A 15,581-nucleotide genomic window follows, 5' to 3' on the forward strand; every position below is an offset into this window, starting at 1 on the left:
AAGTGGTTGCTGGGGCTGAGGAGTAGGAGCCACTGGAGATGTTGATCAAAGAGTATAAAGTGTAAGTTACATAATGTAGTATGTTACATGTAAGTGTTTAATGTAAATTATATAAGTTAAGTATAAAATATAAATTATGGAGGATGAATAAGTTCTGGAGCTCTAATGTCCAGCATGGTGATTATAGTTAATAAGACTGTATTGTACACTTGAAAATTGCTGACACAGTAGATCTTAAATGTTCTTACCACACAAACAGAAATTAACTACCTGAGACAATGGTATGTAAATTAGCTTCATCTTGGTAATGATTTCACAATATATATGTTTATGAAAACATCATGATGCCGAGTGCAGTGGCTCACGCCTGTAACCTCAGCACTTTGGGAGTCTGAGGCAGGAGGATGGCTGGAGCCCGGGAGTTCAAGACCAGCCTGGTCAACATAGCAAGACCTCCATGTCTACAATAAGTAAGTAAGTAAATAAATAAATAAATAAATAAATAAATAAATAAAACAAAATAAAAAATTGTCATGTTGTACACCTTACATATATACAATTTTTATTTGCCTATTATAACTCAATAAACCCAGGAAAATAAATAAAAGGGCATATTATATTGGTCTCTGTAAAAAGAGCAATAATTTACATACAATAAAATGCCAACTCTATATAGTTTACATTTAAATAATGTGTTTTAATCATCCCAAAATGTTCCCCAATGTCTCTTTGCAGTAGATTCCTCCATACTATATCTCAGGATACAATTGTTATTTTTTAATATATGTACACAGTTTTATATCTAATGCAGCATCACATAGGGGCATTTTCTCCTATTTTATGCACTCAGATACGTTTAAAACACTTCTTAAGGCCACAAAACAGAACATGGAAAAACAAATAAGAATATATTCAACACTTACAAAAAGTGATATGATAAAGAATATAAAGTACTAGTTTTCTTTCAACACTTCAAACATATGTATATATACTTTTTTTTACAAATAACATCACAAATAATCACATATGCACATGCTTTTAAATATTATTTATACTCAATTTAAGGCTATTATAATTTTGGATACATAAAATTTTTATAGCTCTGAAACAATGCAAAAGTTTTAATCCATTTCAGTAAGTTTCACCCCAAAGTTGCCGCTTCCCAGCATTAAAACATGCAACCACCCCTCTTCTAAGATTTTCTAAAGCTTGTATATCAGGGGAAAAGATCTCTTTTAAAAAGTAATCCCAGTTAGTGGGAGAGTAAATGGCTGACACTGGTAGCAAAACCTTAGTTCATTGGAATTCACGTGCTCAAAATTGCTGTGGTTTCTACCACCATATATTAGTTTACCTGTTCTAGAACTTCGTGTAAAATGAATAATATAGTAGGTTGTGTCTGGTTAAGGCTGTTTAAATTCATTTGTGCTGCTGCATATAGCAATAGCTCATTCTATTTTATTGCTGAGTAGTATTCTATTTTAGGATTATAGCACAATTTATATTTTTATTTGTTTATGAACAATTGAAATATTTCCATTTTATCCTATTTTGAATAGAGCTATCAATAACATGAATGTATACATTTTTTGGACATGTTTTCATTTCCCTTTGGTAAACATCCAGAAGGTGAACTCTGGAAACATGTGGTAGTAATGCATTTAACATTACTTATAACCACTACACCGTTCTCTGAAATGAAGTACCACTGTACATGGTAATCAGCAAGTGTCATAATTTCAGCAGCTAATACTCTGGATCAGGTTGACACTCACTCTTTGGTAATGAAATATTTTAAATTTTACTCAAACTAGTAGATGGAAAATAGTATCCCACTGTTACTGTAATTCCATTTCCCTGATAGCTGAGGATGTTGGGCTTCTTTATCATGTGTATATTGACCATTAATACTTACTATGTGGAACATATTTTATCCTATTTTTGTTTGATTGCCTTTTAGTTACAGCCTTGTAGGTGATATTTATATGTGTCTAAGGTACCATATAAATTGAGTGGGCTTTTTAGGAAAAAAATCAATCGAACATCTGTACATACATGTGTTTTGGACTCCATTGTGTACCACGAATCTATTTATCTATGGTTATAAAGTGCTGCATTATCTCCAGTGCTGGAGGTTTGTAGGAGCTCATGAAGTAGGTATTGTGAGTGCTCTAATTTTGTTGTTTTTCAAGATTATTTTGGCTATTCTGAATTTTTTTCTGTGTCATATAGAAGCAGATCTAAAGCCAGATATGGGGAACCTTACTTTTATGCCATGAGGCTGGGTCTACACCTGTCTACTCTTAAAACAGTCACCTTTGGTTGCAGTTATTAAAATTAATACTACAATTGGTGCCTTAAAATTGAGCTTAGCTAAAATGTATACCTTGGTCTCAACCATATGGTGTTAGATGAAGGATGAACCACTTGGATGCTTAGGATAAGACAGTAAAGGAGATAATTCTCCTCCATCGAGCTAACTCTTTCAACATTTTAAAGCCAGAATGGCTTCGTGTTTGATGCAGAAAATTTAAATTCTTTGAGAAAATTCCTTGAAGAGGAGTGTGTCTTGCTGTCTGAATAAAAAAGCCATGGAGAGAGAATTGAAGAAATTCATTACAGAGCCTATGTAGGAAATCAGCCTCATGGGCTTTTAGAAATATTTGGAAGTTGAGTTTATGCAATCCATCATTAGGACCGTTCAACTCTTGTCACGTAAACATTAGAAAGTACAGATATATTAAAATATCCTTGGTAAAAGCTTTTGGTGTACCAAGTCATTAATTAGACATGGAATGAAAATAAATACAATAAAGCTCGAAGTTTTAACTCTGGGAAGAAGGTTGAGAATGTATAAATACTAAAGGAATTTTATATAGGTTGGCAGCATTATTTTTCAACTACTCATGATTATAATTGTAATCAGAATGTGTGTTTTGTGGCCATTAGGGAAAACAGCAGTGTCCAACTAAGTCTGGAATATTATAAACTTTTTGTAGAAAAGAATGTAATGCTTGAAAACCATCTATATTTTATCTATGACATCAAATAGCTGATTTTAGACACCTATTATTGTCATTTTGCATTTTTTATCACACAATATTAGTAAATGATAGTGTTCATAAAAATGTTACTACTTCATTCTTTTTTTTTTTTTTTTTTTTGAGACGGAGTCTGGCTCTGTCGCCCAGGCTGGGGTGCAGTGGCCGGATCTCAGCTCACTGCAAGCTCCGCCTCCCGGGTTTACGCCATTCTCCTGCCTCAGCCTCCCGAGTAGCTGAGACTACAGGCACCCGCCATCTCGCCCGGCTAGTTTTTTGTATTTTTTTTAGTAGAGATGGGGTTTCACCGTGTTAGCCAGGATGGTCTCGATCTCCTGACCTCGTGATCCGCCCGTCTCGGCCTCCCAAAGTGCTGGGATTACAGGCTTGAGCCACCGCGCCCGGCCTACTTCATTCTTAAAATGTTAGTATTTCATTAAAAAATGGACAAAAGAGGAAACACTTCTTGGAAAAAATAACATTGCATGGTATTTATTCTCATTTAAAAATTTTTAAAATTATAATTTATGTATGCAAAATATTTACCCAACAACACATTATTAGAATGTGAAATAACCGTATACATTTATTTTAGAAATAAAAATTACCAGTATATTATTTTATAATTATGAGATATTTATTACAGCATATGTTTTTGGTGGCAATTTAATAACTTAAGCTGTCAACAACCAAAGTTCATCAATCAAGGAATGGCTAAGTACAAAGTGATTCGTCTGTTTTCCAGAGTTATACGCTGATATTAAAAAATTTTTTTAAATAATTTTTATTGGTCAAGAGAAATCCTGCTGATGAATTCTAAAGTAAAACAAACAAACAAACAAACAAAGAAAACGTTGCAGGGAACATAATATAGCATGATTTTTTAAAAGCCTTTCTTGGATGGATGGTATTACAGAATGCTATTCATATTATTTAATTTTAGTTGTGGGTTATAGAAAGGGATAGAAATTGTAGAATTTGGGAAGGGAAAATATACAAAACCAAAGAGTTATATTTGTGCATTATAAGATAAAATGCTACTATGAGGCCAGGCACGGTAGCTCACGCCTGTAATCTCAGCACTTTGGGAGGCTGAGGTGGGTGGATTGCCTGAGCTCTGGAGTTCACAACCAGCCTGGGCAACACTGTGAAACCTGGTCTCTACTAAAATACAAAAAATTAGCTGGGTGTAGCGGTGTGCACCTGTAGTCCCAGCTACTCGGGAGCCTGAAGCAAGATAATTGCTTGAACCCAGGAGGTGGAGGTTGCAGTGAGCCTAGATTGCACCACTGCACTCCAGCCTGGGCTGCAGGATGAGACACTGTCTAAAAAAAAAAAAAAAAAAAAAAAAAAAAAAAAAAAAAAAAAAACTCTGGAAGTGTAAAATTGATTAGTAAAAATTAATATGCTTATGAGCAGGATCAGAGGTTATCAAAATCAGAAGTAAACAAATTTGATGATTGGTAATGCAATTTTGTATACTGTTGTTATGTTCAGCTTATGTTTAGATGAAGTAAATACAATAAGTGAAAGAAAAGGAAAAAAAGAAAGAAAATAAATGGATCGGGATAAAGACACCTTGGATCATTTTTTGATTCAATTCCTCACAATTTTTACTTTGAACACTAGATTAAATTGAAACAGGCACAATTTGAAAACTGCATATATTTTTAAAATTTGAAAAAAAGGGGCCCATTGAAACAATGGAAGAATACTAAGATGTAAGGAATTCATTTGCTGAGTGAGAGTACACAGTGTAAATGAAGCATTATGTTAGAACACATTCCATGCCACTGTGTAGACAGGCTCAAGAAGGAGACAAAGAAGACAGGAATGAAGATGCAGCTGACCCTAGAGTGTATCAGTTTTCTTTAATCTGTGTTATCATCTCCATATATTTTTCAAAATTCTGTATTGATACCATTACAGTAGATGACAAGATAACTTCTTTATCTTCAGGTTGCCCAGGTTGCCAATTCTAAATCAGCTTATCGGGAAGTTATCATAAACCAGTGTTTGCAATAGTGCTAGGGTCTGTCAAGGAGGATCTAGAACAATCCAGTATTTTTCTCATCAGTCCTAATCAAAACCCTACTTTATCCCTAAGATATACAATATTAACTTAATCTGATTGAAAAACCTCATTCTGAGGTAGCATAATATATTGTGTTCTTAGCTTTAATGTTTACACAGCCTTTTCTTTTCTTTTCTTTTTTTTTTTTGAGATGGAGTCTCGCTCTGTCGCCCACGCTGGAGTGCAGTGGCGTGATCTCGGCTCACTGCAACCTCCGCCTCCCAGGTTCAAGCAATTCTCCTCTGTCAGTCTCCCGAGTAACTGGGACTACAGGCATATGCCACCGTGCACGGCTAATTTTTGTATTTTCAGTAGAGATGGGGTTTCACCATGTTGGTCAGGCTAAACAGCTTTTCATGTTGTGTTATAATCACATATTTACTTACTTTCTTGCTTCCTATCTAGCGCACACATTCTTTATGGTTCAATCTTTCTTATATTTAATACCTAGTGCCTGCTATGAAATATCTATTACTAATTTTCTGGTTATTTTTACTCTGTTTGAACTATATAAGCTTTTCACTTTAACTCTGCAACTCTAAGTTTGACCTAATTTGCCTTATTTATAAATAGTAGCGGTTCCAATATGATCTCAAAAATTGCTTAAGATATGTATTACCTGAGTGTAGTATTTATTTATCCCATTGAGGTGGCAAAGAGTACGGGTTGCTCTAAGAGTACATGTTTTGTCCAGAAAAACAGGAAAACCTAAGCAGATAGAATATTTCTACTTTTTTATGTTATAATTGGTTTGACAAAGAACTAAACAAAGATTATCGTACCCAGCTATGCAATTGAATATTAAGATATTAAGTGAGAATTTTGAATCGATTGGCTAAAGTTCTCTTTAGAGTATCTTTTACTTCTTTGTTCCTTAGGCTGTAGATCAATGGATTCAGCATAGGAATCACCAGGGTGTAAAACACCGAGGCCATTTTATCAATAGCCAAAGTATGACTGGACTTGGGTTGCAAGTAAATAAATAACAATGTCCCATAGAACACGATCACCACTGTCAGATGAGAGCTACAGGTGGAGAAGGCTTTGTACCTCCCTTCCCTTGAGTTCATTCTGAGAATGGCTACTAGTATAAACATGTAGGATATGAGAACAATTGAAAGGGAGAAGAGCAAATTACAGCCTGAGAAGATCAAAATGATTAATTCTAATTCATTTGTGTCAGAACAGAGTATGGACATCAGAGGGATACAGTCACAGTAAAAATAGCTGATTATGTTTGAGCCACAGAAGGACAGTTTAAATAACTTAATTGTGAGAAATAGTGACACAAACGTGCTATAGAGATAGGGAACAATTACCAGCACCCAAAGTACTTTCTCTGCCATGATGATCACGTACAGAAGAGGTTTACAGATGGCTACATAGCGATCATAGGCCATTGCTGATAGAATAAAGAGCTCGGAGATGATGAAAATCTCAAAGAATGCTAGCTGAGTGGCACACCAATTGTAAGAAATTGTATTTTTGTGCACTATGAAGTTTACTAACATCTTTGGGGCAATGACAGTGGAGTAACCAAGATCAGTAATTGACAAATGTCTAAGGAAAAAGTACATGGGGGTATGTAGCTTGGAGTCCAAGTAGGTCAAGATAACCATGCCCAGATTGCCTATCACTGTGACCAAATATATGACGAGGAAGAGTCCAAACAGTGGAGCCTGCAGCCCAGGATTGTCTGTAATCCCCATGAGAATAAATTCAGTCACCTTGGTCACTGCTGTGTGATTGTGTTTCACCATGTGGTTCATCTCAGTAACCTGTGCAAACTAGAAAACCAATATTTACTATATTTGAAACATTATCTTCTAAGAAAATTAACAATATGACATATGAGCAATAGAGGCATTTCCTTTATTTCAAATTCTAAATAGAGTTTCCTCTTCCCATCAGGTCAAAACCACACAAAGCTACAGTCACATTCATTAAAACTTTGGTAAAGTGTGAATTAAAAGGGTCAAGATATTTTGAAGTTGTTGTTTTGACGTAGCTACTATGATCCACTTTTTTTGACCCAGAGTCATTTTAAGTATGTAAAAATAGCTACCACTTTTGTTTCTGCTTACCACAATTTTCAGGTAATTTGTAAAACAAAAATCTACACATTAAATTTTACATTATTGCTGATCATTGAAAAAAGCAAGACAAGATTTTCGAAACTGTTGATGGAGTAATGCATCAGACAGTAGGAAATCTCTGACCATTATATACGTGTCCATACTTCTGTCTATAAATTCAACTTGTTTACCAAAAACAAAATTTTATGCCATAATTTGAGAATTTTGTTAATAATATCTTAATCTGCATATGCCACATCTGCACTTTTTGCCTATTGAACTGCTCCTTCTAGTGAGCAATTGGGGGATGTATAAGCCCCCAATTATACATCCTTCTTCTGCAGAAAAAAAAAAACTGGCTGTTCTTACAATTCATGAACATTTAAGAGAGAATCATAAAAAAGGGCTCAGTGGATAGAGAAATACAAATGGATATCGAGAAATACAAATGAATATCAAGAATTTAAGGAAATCCATTGTGTGCTAGGCAATTTTGCAAGTGACTTGCAGATATTAACTCATATGATCTACACAATAACTTTAGGAAGTAGGCAGTAATATCATCCCCATTTAAAAGAAAAAGAAACTGAGGCACAAAGAGTTGGATAATTTAACAAAGATCTTTCACATTATAAGTTGTAGTGTCAGGATTCAAATAAAGTCATTCTGCCTTCAGAATATGTTCTCATAAACACTCTAACACACCACTTCTCCATTAGAGATACCCTTCATTGGTAGGAAGTGAGAAGGAGACAGGAAAGACACAGGTAAATAATGATAGACAAAGATCTTTGTTAAAATAGATGACTGAAGCATGAAGTAATTTGAAAGCTAAGGTGGCATAAATAATGACCAGCCCCGAGTACTGGGGACTGTATAACAGGTCTGTCTGCACATCTGTCCTATGGATGACAGAACAGTATATTGCAAGGGAGGCAATAGTTTTGCAGAGAATAGGACCCTTCAAGATTTTTGGTGACAACCTGCTTTCAGGATGTACCCTTAGAAATTTTCTAAGACCAATGTTTCTGCTTACCTCAGTGAGGAATCTGCTTTGCTTTCTACTGCTTTAGGCCTTATAAGTGGCTACAGAATGGATTTAAATTTTTTCTACTCCCTTAAGACTCATTGTGTTGAAGTATTAATCTGACTCAAGATTAAACAAATTGTACGTAATTACCCAAGGGAAAGTACCTTGAATATCTGTTGATTATTCTCTGAATGTTCCATTAAGAAAAAGTCATAAGTACTTATGCCTTTGTCTAACTGAGGAAATAAATTATGCCATATCACTAAAGACTGGAAATCACAAATGCCGTTTTCAGCATTGCATGTCAATATTACATGTAGAATCCCCAACAAGTCATAAGTAAATGAAGTAATGAATTTCTAGAAAAAATGTTATGTAATATTTGATAATACATCCATTGACCGCATATATTTTGTTGAATATATAATTATAAACTGACATAAAACAATGTATTATAAACTGTATTAGACTGAGATAATATTTTATTAATTGTATGGTTTATGTCAAAAAATTAGTGGCAAATAATTTCTTCATTTGTTTATAACATATCATTTATCTCTGGCTGTTTTTAAGAACTTTTGTTATTGGTTTTCAGAAATTTGACTATAATGCATTTTAGCATAATTTCCTTTCGATTTACCCTACTTGGAATTATTTTAGCTTTTTGTATGTCTAGGATTTTGTTTTTTAAAAATACATTTAGAAAAAAATTCTGGCCAACATTTTTTACTGTGTATCTTCCGCACTATTTAATCTCTTCTTTACACTTAGACTTAAAATTAAACATGATTTAAATAACTTGTTATTGTTCTACAAATCACTAAGACTATTTTCATGGTTTTTGTTCAGTATATTTTTACTCTGGCTTTGTTTACAGTAGTCTTCATTGTTGAATGTTTAAGTCATCTTTTGTTCAGTTCCTAATCTGCCATTGTTCTCATTCAATGTATATTTTTCATATCCAATACTGTATATTTATGTCTAGAAGCCCCATATCTGTTGTTTCTTAAATCTTCATTTTTTTTCCTCACAATGCTAATGTTTTTGTTAAATCATTTAGTTTACTGAACATGTTTATAACAATTGTCTTAAAACCCTTCCTTGCTAATTCTATCATTATACCATTTCAATATCTACTTGAATTATCTCCAAGATAGGACCACATATTCCTGCTTTCTCAAATGCCTAGTATTTGTGATTGGATGCTGAATATTGTGAATTTTGTGTTAATCAGTGCTGTATATTTTTGTATTGTTTTTTGAAAGACTATTAAGTGTTTTAAACAAAGATTAGTCAGCACTATTTGATACTTGTTTTCAAGCCCTCAGAAGCATTTGGAGTAACATTTGCCTCTGAAATCTCTAGTGGGTGCCCAGTTGTTGATCAAGGATGATACATTCCAGCTTTTTTGGAACTAGAATGTCTTCCTTCTCAGTGTGACACCTATGAATTATTCAGCTTAAAATTCTTAGGTCATTCTTTGAAAAGCCTTGTGGACATTTGATATAGCCATGCATAATTTAGAGTTCAGCCACAAACTAAAAAAGAACTTGAAATAGAGGAAAGGATGAAAAATAATAACAAAAATATTCCATGTAAGAAACAAATAGCAGTAAGTGGAAAGTATGCCTTCCAACATCTGTAATTACTTTTTTTTTTTAACTTTCAACTTTAAAATCACGTGCAGGATTGATACATGGGTATACTGCATGATGCTGGGGTTTGGGGTATGGATCCTTCACTCATGTAAGCAAGCCTAGTACACAATAAGGAGTTTTTCAACAGACACCCTTGCCTGCTTCTCGTAGTCCACAGCGTCTATCGTTCCTATGTTTATGTTTAAGCTCCCACTTAAAAGTGAGAACATGCAGTATTTTGTTTTCTGTTTCTGCTTTAATATGGCCTCTAGCTGCATCATGTTGTGGCAAAGAACATGATTTTGTTCTTTTTATGGTTGCATAGTACTCCAGGGTGTATATGTACCTTATTTCTTTATCCAATCCACCACTGATGGGAACATAGGTTGATTTCATGCCTTTGCTATTGTGAATAAGTGTGATTATGAACATAACGTGTACATGTGTCTTTTTGGTGGAATGATTTATTTTCCTTTTGAATGTATAGCTGGTAATGGAATTGCTGGGTCAAATGGTAGCTCTGTTTTAAGTTTTTGGGAAATCTCCAAACTGCTTTCCACAGTGGCTGAAATAATTTACATTCCATCAGCAGTGTATAAGCATTTTCTTTTCTTGGTAGACTTGCCAGCATCTGTTTTTTTTTGTTTTTTTTTGTTTTTTTAATTCTTTATTAATAGACATTCTCATTGGTGTCAGATGATATCTTATTGTGATTTTGATTGGCATTTCTGATGATTAATAATGATTAGCATTTTTTATATTTGTTGGTCACTTGTATGTCTTCTTTTGATAAGTGCCTGTTCATGTACTTGGTCCATTTTTTAATGGGGTTGTTTTTTGATTGATGGTTGGTTTAAGTTCCTTATAGACTCTGTATATTAAACCTTTGTCAGATACAGTTTGTGAATATTTTCTCCAATTCTCAAGATTGTCTGTTTACACCGTTGATAGTTTATTTTGCTGTGCATAAGCAATTTAGTTTAATTAGGTCTCACTTGTCAAATTTTTGTTTTTGTTGCAATTGCTTTTGCAGACTTATCCAAAAATTATTTTCCAAGGCTGAAGGGTTTTTTGTGTCTCTATCTCCTTAAGTTCTGCTCTGATCCTAGTTATTTCTTGCCTTACGCTAGCTTTTGAATGTGTCTGCTTTTGCTTCTCTAGTTCTTTTAATTGTGATGTTAGGGTGTCAATTTTAGATCTTTCCTGCTTTCTCTCGTGGATATTTAGTGCTATAAATTTCCCTCTACACACTGCTTTAAATGTGTCCTCGAGATTCTGGTTTGTTGTATCTTTGTTCTCATTGGTTTCAAAAAACATCTTTATTTCTGCCTTCATTTCATTATGTACCTAGTAGTCATTCAGGAGCAGGTTGTTCAGTTTCCATGTAGTTGAGCGGTTTTGACTGAGTTTCTTAGTCTCAGACTGTGGTCTGAGAGACAGTTTGTTATAATTTCTATTCTTTTACATTTGCTGAGGAGTGTTTTACTTCCAACTATGTGGTCAATTTTGGAATAAGTGCGATGTGGTGCTGAGAAGAATGTATATTCTGTTGATTTGGGGTGGAGAGTTCTGTAGATGTCTATTAGGGCCTCTTGGTGCGGAGTTGAGTTCAATTCCTGGATATCCTTGTTAACTTTCTGTCTCGTTGATCTGTCTCATGTTGACAGTGGGGTGTTAAAGTCTCCCTTTATTATTGTATGGGAGTCTAAGTCTCTTTGTAAGTCTCTAAGGACTTGCTTCATGAATCTGGGTGCTCCTGTATTGGGTGCATATATATTTAGGATAGTTAGCTCTTCTTGTTGAATTGATGCCTTTACCATTATGTAATGGCCTTCTTTGTCTCTTTTGATCTTTGTTGGTTTAAAGTCTTTTTTATCAGAGACTAGGATTGCAACCCCTGCCTTTTTTTGTTTTCCATTTGCTTGGTAGATCTTCCTCTGTCCCTTTATTTTGAGCCTATGTGTGTCTCTGCACGTGAGATGGGTCTCCTGAATACAGCACACTGATGGGTCTTGACTCTTTATCCAATTTGCCAGTCTGTGTCATTTAATTGGACCATTTAGTCCATTTACATTTAAGGTTAATATTGTTATGTGTGAACCTGATCCTGTCATTATGATATTTGCTGGTTATTTTGCTCATTTGTTGATGCAGTTTCTTCCTAGCATTGAAGGTCTTTACATTTTGGCATGTTTTTGCAATGGCTGGTACCAATTGTTCCTTTCCATGTTTAGTGCTTCCTTCAGGATCTCTTATAGGGCAGGCCTGGTGGTGACAAAATCTCTAAGCATTTGCTTGTCTGTAAAGGATTTTATTTCTCCTTCACTTATGAAACTTAGTTTGGCTGGATATGAAATTCTGGGTTGAAAATTCTTTTCTTTAAGAATGTTGAATATTGGCCCCCAATCTCTTCTGGCTTGGAGAGTTTCTGCTGAGAGATCTGCTGTTAGTCTGATGGGTTTCCCTTTGTGTGTAACCCGACCTTTCTCTCTGGCTGCCCTTAACATTTTTTCCTTCATTTCAACTTTGGTGAATCTGACAATTATGTGTCTTGGAGTTGCTCTTCTAGAGGAGTATCTTTGTGGCGTTCTCTGTATTTCCTGAACTGGAATGTTGACTTGCCTTGCTAGGCTGGGGAAGTTCTCCTGGATAATATCCTGCAGAGTGTTTTCCAACTTGGTTCCATTCTCCCCGTCACTTTCAGACACACCAATCAGACATAGATTTGGTCTTTTCACATAATCCCATATTTCTTGGAGGCTTTGTTCATTTATTTTAACTCTTTTTTTCTCTAAACTTCTCTTCTTGCTCATTTCATTCATTTGATCTTCAATCGCTGATACTCTTTCTTCCAGTTGATCGAGTCGGTTACTGTCAAAAGGGTATTTCCTAGGCTATCTTCCAGGATTTTTATAGTATTAAATTTTACATCCATCTTGAGTTAATTTTTGTGCATGGTGAAAAGTAGTGAGTACAGTTTCAATATTCTGCATATGGTTAGCCAGTTTTCCCAGAACTATTTAGTGAATAGTGAGTCCTTTCCTCTTTTTTTTTTTTTTTTTGTCAGCCTTGTCAAAGATCACATGGTTGTAGTTGTATGACTTTATTTCTGAGTTTTCTCTTTTATTCCAGTGATCTGTGTGTGTGACAGTATCATGCTTTTTTAGATTACTGTAACCTTACATTATAGTTTGAAGTCCAGCTGAGTGATGCCTCTGGCTTTGTTCTTTTTGCTTAGGATTACTTTGGCTATTTTGGCTTTTTTGATTCCGTATGAATTTTAGATATATTTTTTGAATTTTTTTTTCTAATTCTATGAAGAATGATGTTGGTATTTTAATATGAAGAGCACTGAATCCATAAATTACTTTGACAATATGGTCACTTTAACAATATTGATTCTTCCAGTCTATGAGCATGCAGTGTATTTCCATTTGTTTGTGTTGTCTCTGATTTATTTCATGAGTGTTCTGTAGTTCTCTTTGGGGTGCCCTTTTGCCTCATTCACTAGCTGATTGCTTGGTATTTCATTTTCTTTGTGGCTACTATAAATGGGATTGTGTTCTTGATTTGACTCTTAGCTTGGACATTTAGGAGACTTTTGGTGGAAGCTTTAGGGTTTTCTACATACAGTATCATATAATCAGTGAAAAGAGATAGTTTGACTTCTTCAATTTCTATTTTTATGCCTTTTTTTTGTTGTTGGTGGTGTTCTTGCCTGATTACTCTGGCCAGAACTTCTAGTGCTATGTTAAATTGGTGTGGTTAGGGTGGGCATCCTTGTTTTATTCCAGTTCTGAAGGGAAATGGTTTCAGCTTTTGCCTTTTCACTATGATGTTGGCTGTGGTTTTATCATAGATGGCTTTTATTATTTTCGGGTACATTCCTTCAATGCCTAGTCTGTTGAGGGTTTTTATCCTGAAGGGATGTTGGATTTTATAAAAGGCATTTTCTACATATATTGAGATGATTGTATGTTTTTAATTCTGGTTATGTGCTGAATCATATATATTGATTTGCATGTGTTGAGAAAGCCTTGCAGCCCAGGAGTAATGCCTACTTGATTATGAGGTTTTAACTTTTAGATATGCTGCTAGATTCAATTTGCTAATATTTTTTGAGGATTTTTGCATCTCTATTAATCAAGGATATTGGACTGAAGTTTTCTTTTTTTGCTATGTCTCTACCAGATTTTGGTATCAGGAAGATGCTGCATTTATAGAATGAGTTAAGGAGGAGTCTCTCCTCTTCAATTTTTTGGATTATTTTCAGTTGAATTGGTACCAGATCTTTGTACACCTGGTAGGATTAGGCTGTGAATTCATCTAATCCAGGGCTTTTTTTTTTTTTTTGGTTGGCAAGTTTTTCTTTTCTTTTCTTTTCTTGTTTAACTGATTCAGTTTCAGAACTAAAACTTTGTTAGTCATGGTTTTAATATAGTCCTAATTCAACCTTGGGATATTATGTGTTTCCAGGAATCTATCCATTTCATCTAGATTTTCTAATTTGCATGCATGGAGGAGTTCATAGTTTTCTCTGAGGATGTTTTGTATTTTTATACAATGTAATACCAAATTTTCATCTCTGATCTAGCTAATGGTCTATCAATCTTAATTTTTCAAGGAATCAACACTTGGTTTAATTGATCTTTTGTGTAAATATTTGTGTCTCAACTTTATTCAGTTCTTCTCTAACTTTTCTCTTGCTAGCTTTGAGGTTGGTTTGTTCTGTTTTTTGTTTGTTTTTCCTTAGTACTTGTAGGTGCAAAGTTAGACTTTTGTTTGAGATCTTTCTAACTTCTTATTGAAGGTATTAAGCACTATAAACTTTCCTCTTAATATTACTTTAGCTATATCCCAGTGATTTTGGCAAGTTGTCTCCCTATTTTCATTCCTTTAAAAGTATTTTTTTTAAATTTATGCTTTAATTTTAATTTTGATGCTAACCTAAGAGTTATTCAGAATAAAGTTGTTTAATCTTCATTTTTTTTATTTTGAGGGATCTTCTTGATATTAATTTCTATTTCTATTGCATTGTGGTGTGAAAGTGTGCTTAGTATGATTTTGATTTTTTGAAATTGTAGAGACTTGCTTTATTACTGAACATAGGGTCATTGAGAAGAACGTCTATTCAGTGGTTGTTGGGCAGAGGGTTCTGTAGATGTCTATTAGGTTTAATTGGTCAAGTGTCAAGTTTAAGTCCAGAGTTTCTTTGTTAGGTTTCTATCTTGAAGATCTGTCTAATGCCATCAGTGGGGAGTTGAAGTTTCCAGCTATTATCCCATGGCTAAATATTTTCATAGGTCAAGTACAACTTGTTCTATGAATCTCAGTTCCCCAAAGTTGACTGCATATTTGTTTAGGATAGTTAAGTCTTCTTATTGGATTGTATACTTTATCATTTTTTTTTATCTGTCTCTGTCCTTAATTGCTATTGTTTTGAAGTCTGTTTTATCTGATACAAGAATAGTGACTCCTCGTTGTTTTTCATTTGCATGGTAGATCTTTCTTCATTCCTTTACTTTGAGTCTGTGGGTGTTAATACATGTGAGATAGGTATCTTAAAAACAGATGGTTGAGTCTTTCTTTTTATTCAGCTTGCCACTCTATGTCTTTTAAGTGGAGCATTTAGCCCATTTACATTCAGGATTAGTATTGATATGTGAGATTTTAATCCTGTCTTCGTGCTCTTAGCTGGTAGTTATGTAGACTTGATTATGTAGT

At 34.3% G+C, this 15,581-nt stretch overlaps 2 protein-coding genes across 3 annotated transcripts in view; one reads left to right on the forward strand and one right to left on the reverse strand.

Annotated features, from left to right (window-relative positions):
• The first annotated feature begins 417 nt into the window (after positions 1-417).
• LOC105466417 (olfactory receptor 8J3) overlaps positions 418-15,581 on the forward strand; it is a 121,509-nt gene continuing 106,345 nt past the window's right edge. Inside the window, 1 exon segment of the mRNA XM_071073934.1 lies at positions 418-474. The gene's annotated coding sequence lies outside the window, so the exon portion shown is untranslated.
• On the reverse strand, positions 920-6,884 carry LOC105471021 (olfactory receptor family 8 subfamily K member 1). 2 transcript variants are annotated; one of them, XM_071073932.1, is made up of 2 exons: positions 5,942-6,875; positions 920-954 (listed from the first exon to the last, which is right to left on the reverse strand). In XM_071073932.1, the coding sequence occupies exons 1-2, from the start codon at positions 6,873-6,875 to the stop codon at positions 920-922; spliced, it is 969 nt and encodes a 322-aa protein (XP_070930033.1). The 2 variants fall into 2 exon arrangements, with proteins under 2 accessions (XP_070930033.1, XP_011721688.2); XM_011723386.2 differs by lacking the exon at positions 920-954 and having other exon boundaries at positions 5,925-6,884.

The sequence above is a fragment of the Macaca nemestrina genome, chromosome 12 (assembly GCF_043159975.1).
Source record: "Macaca nemestrina isolate mMacNem1 chromosome 12, mMacNem.hap1, whole genome shotgun sequence".
Lineage (NCBI taxonomy): Eukaryota > Metazoa > Chordata > Mammalia > Primates > Cercopithecidae > Macaca > Macaca nemestrina.

What these genes read in the sequence shown, in the direction of transcription:
- LOC105471021 (XM_071073932.1), bottom strand. Translation starts at nt 6,875, where the DNA reads ATGGTGAAACACAATCACACAGCAGTGACCAAGGTGACTGAATTTATT. An exon ending in GAGAACTTTAGCCAATCGAT is followed by an intron (nt 955 to 5,941) that starts TCAAAATTCTCA and finishes GAAAGAAAACTA; the next exon opens with GTACTTTATATTCTTTATCA.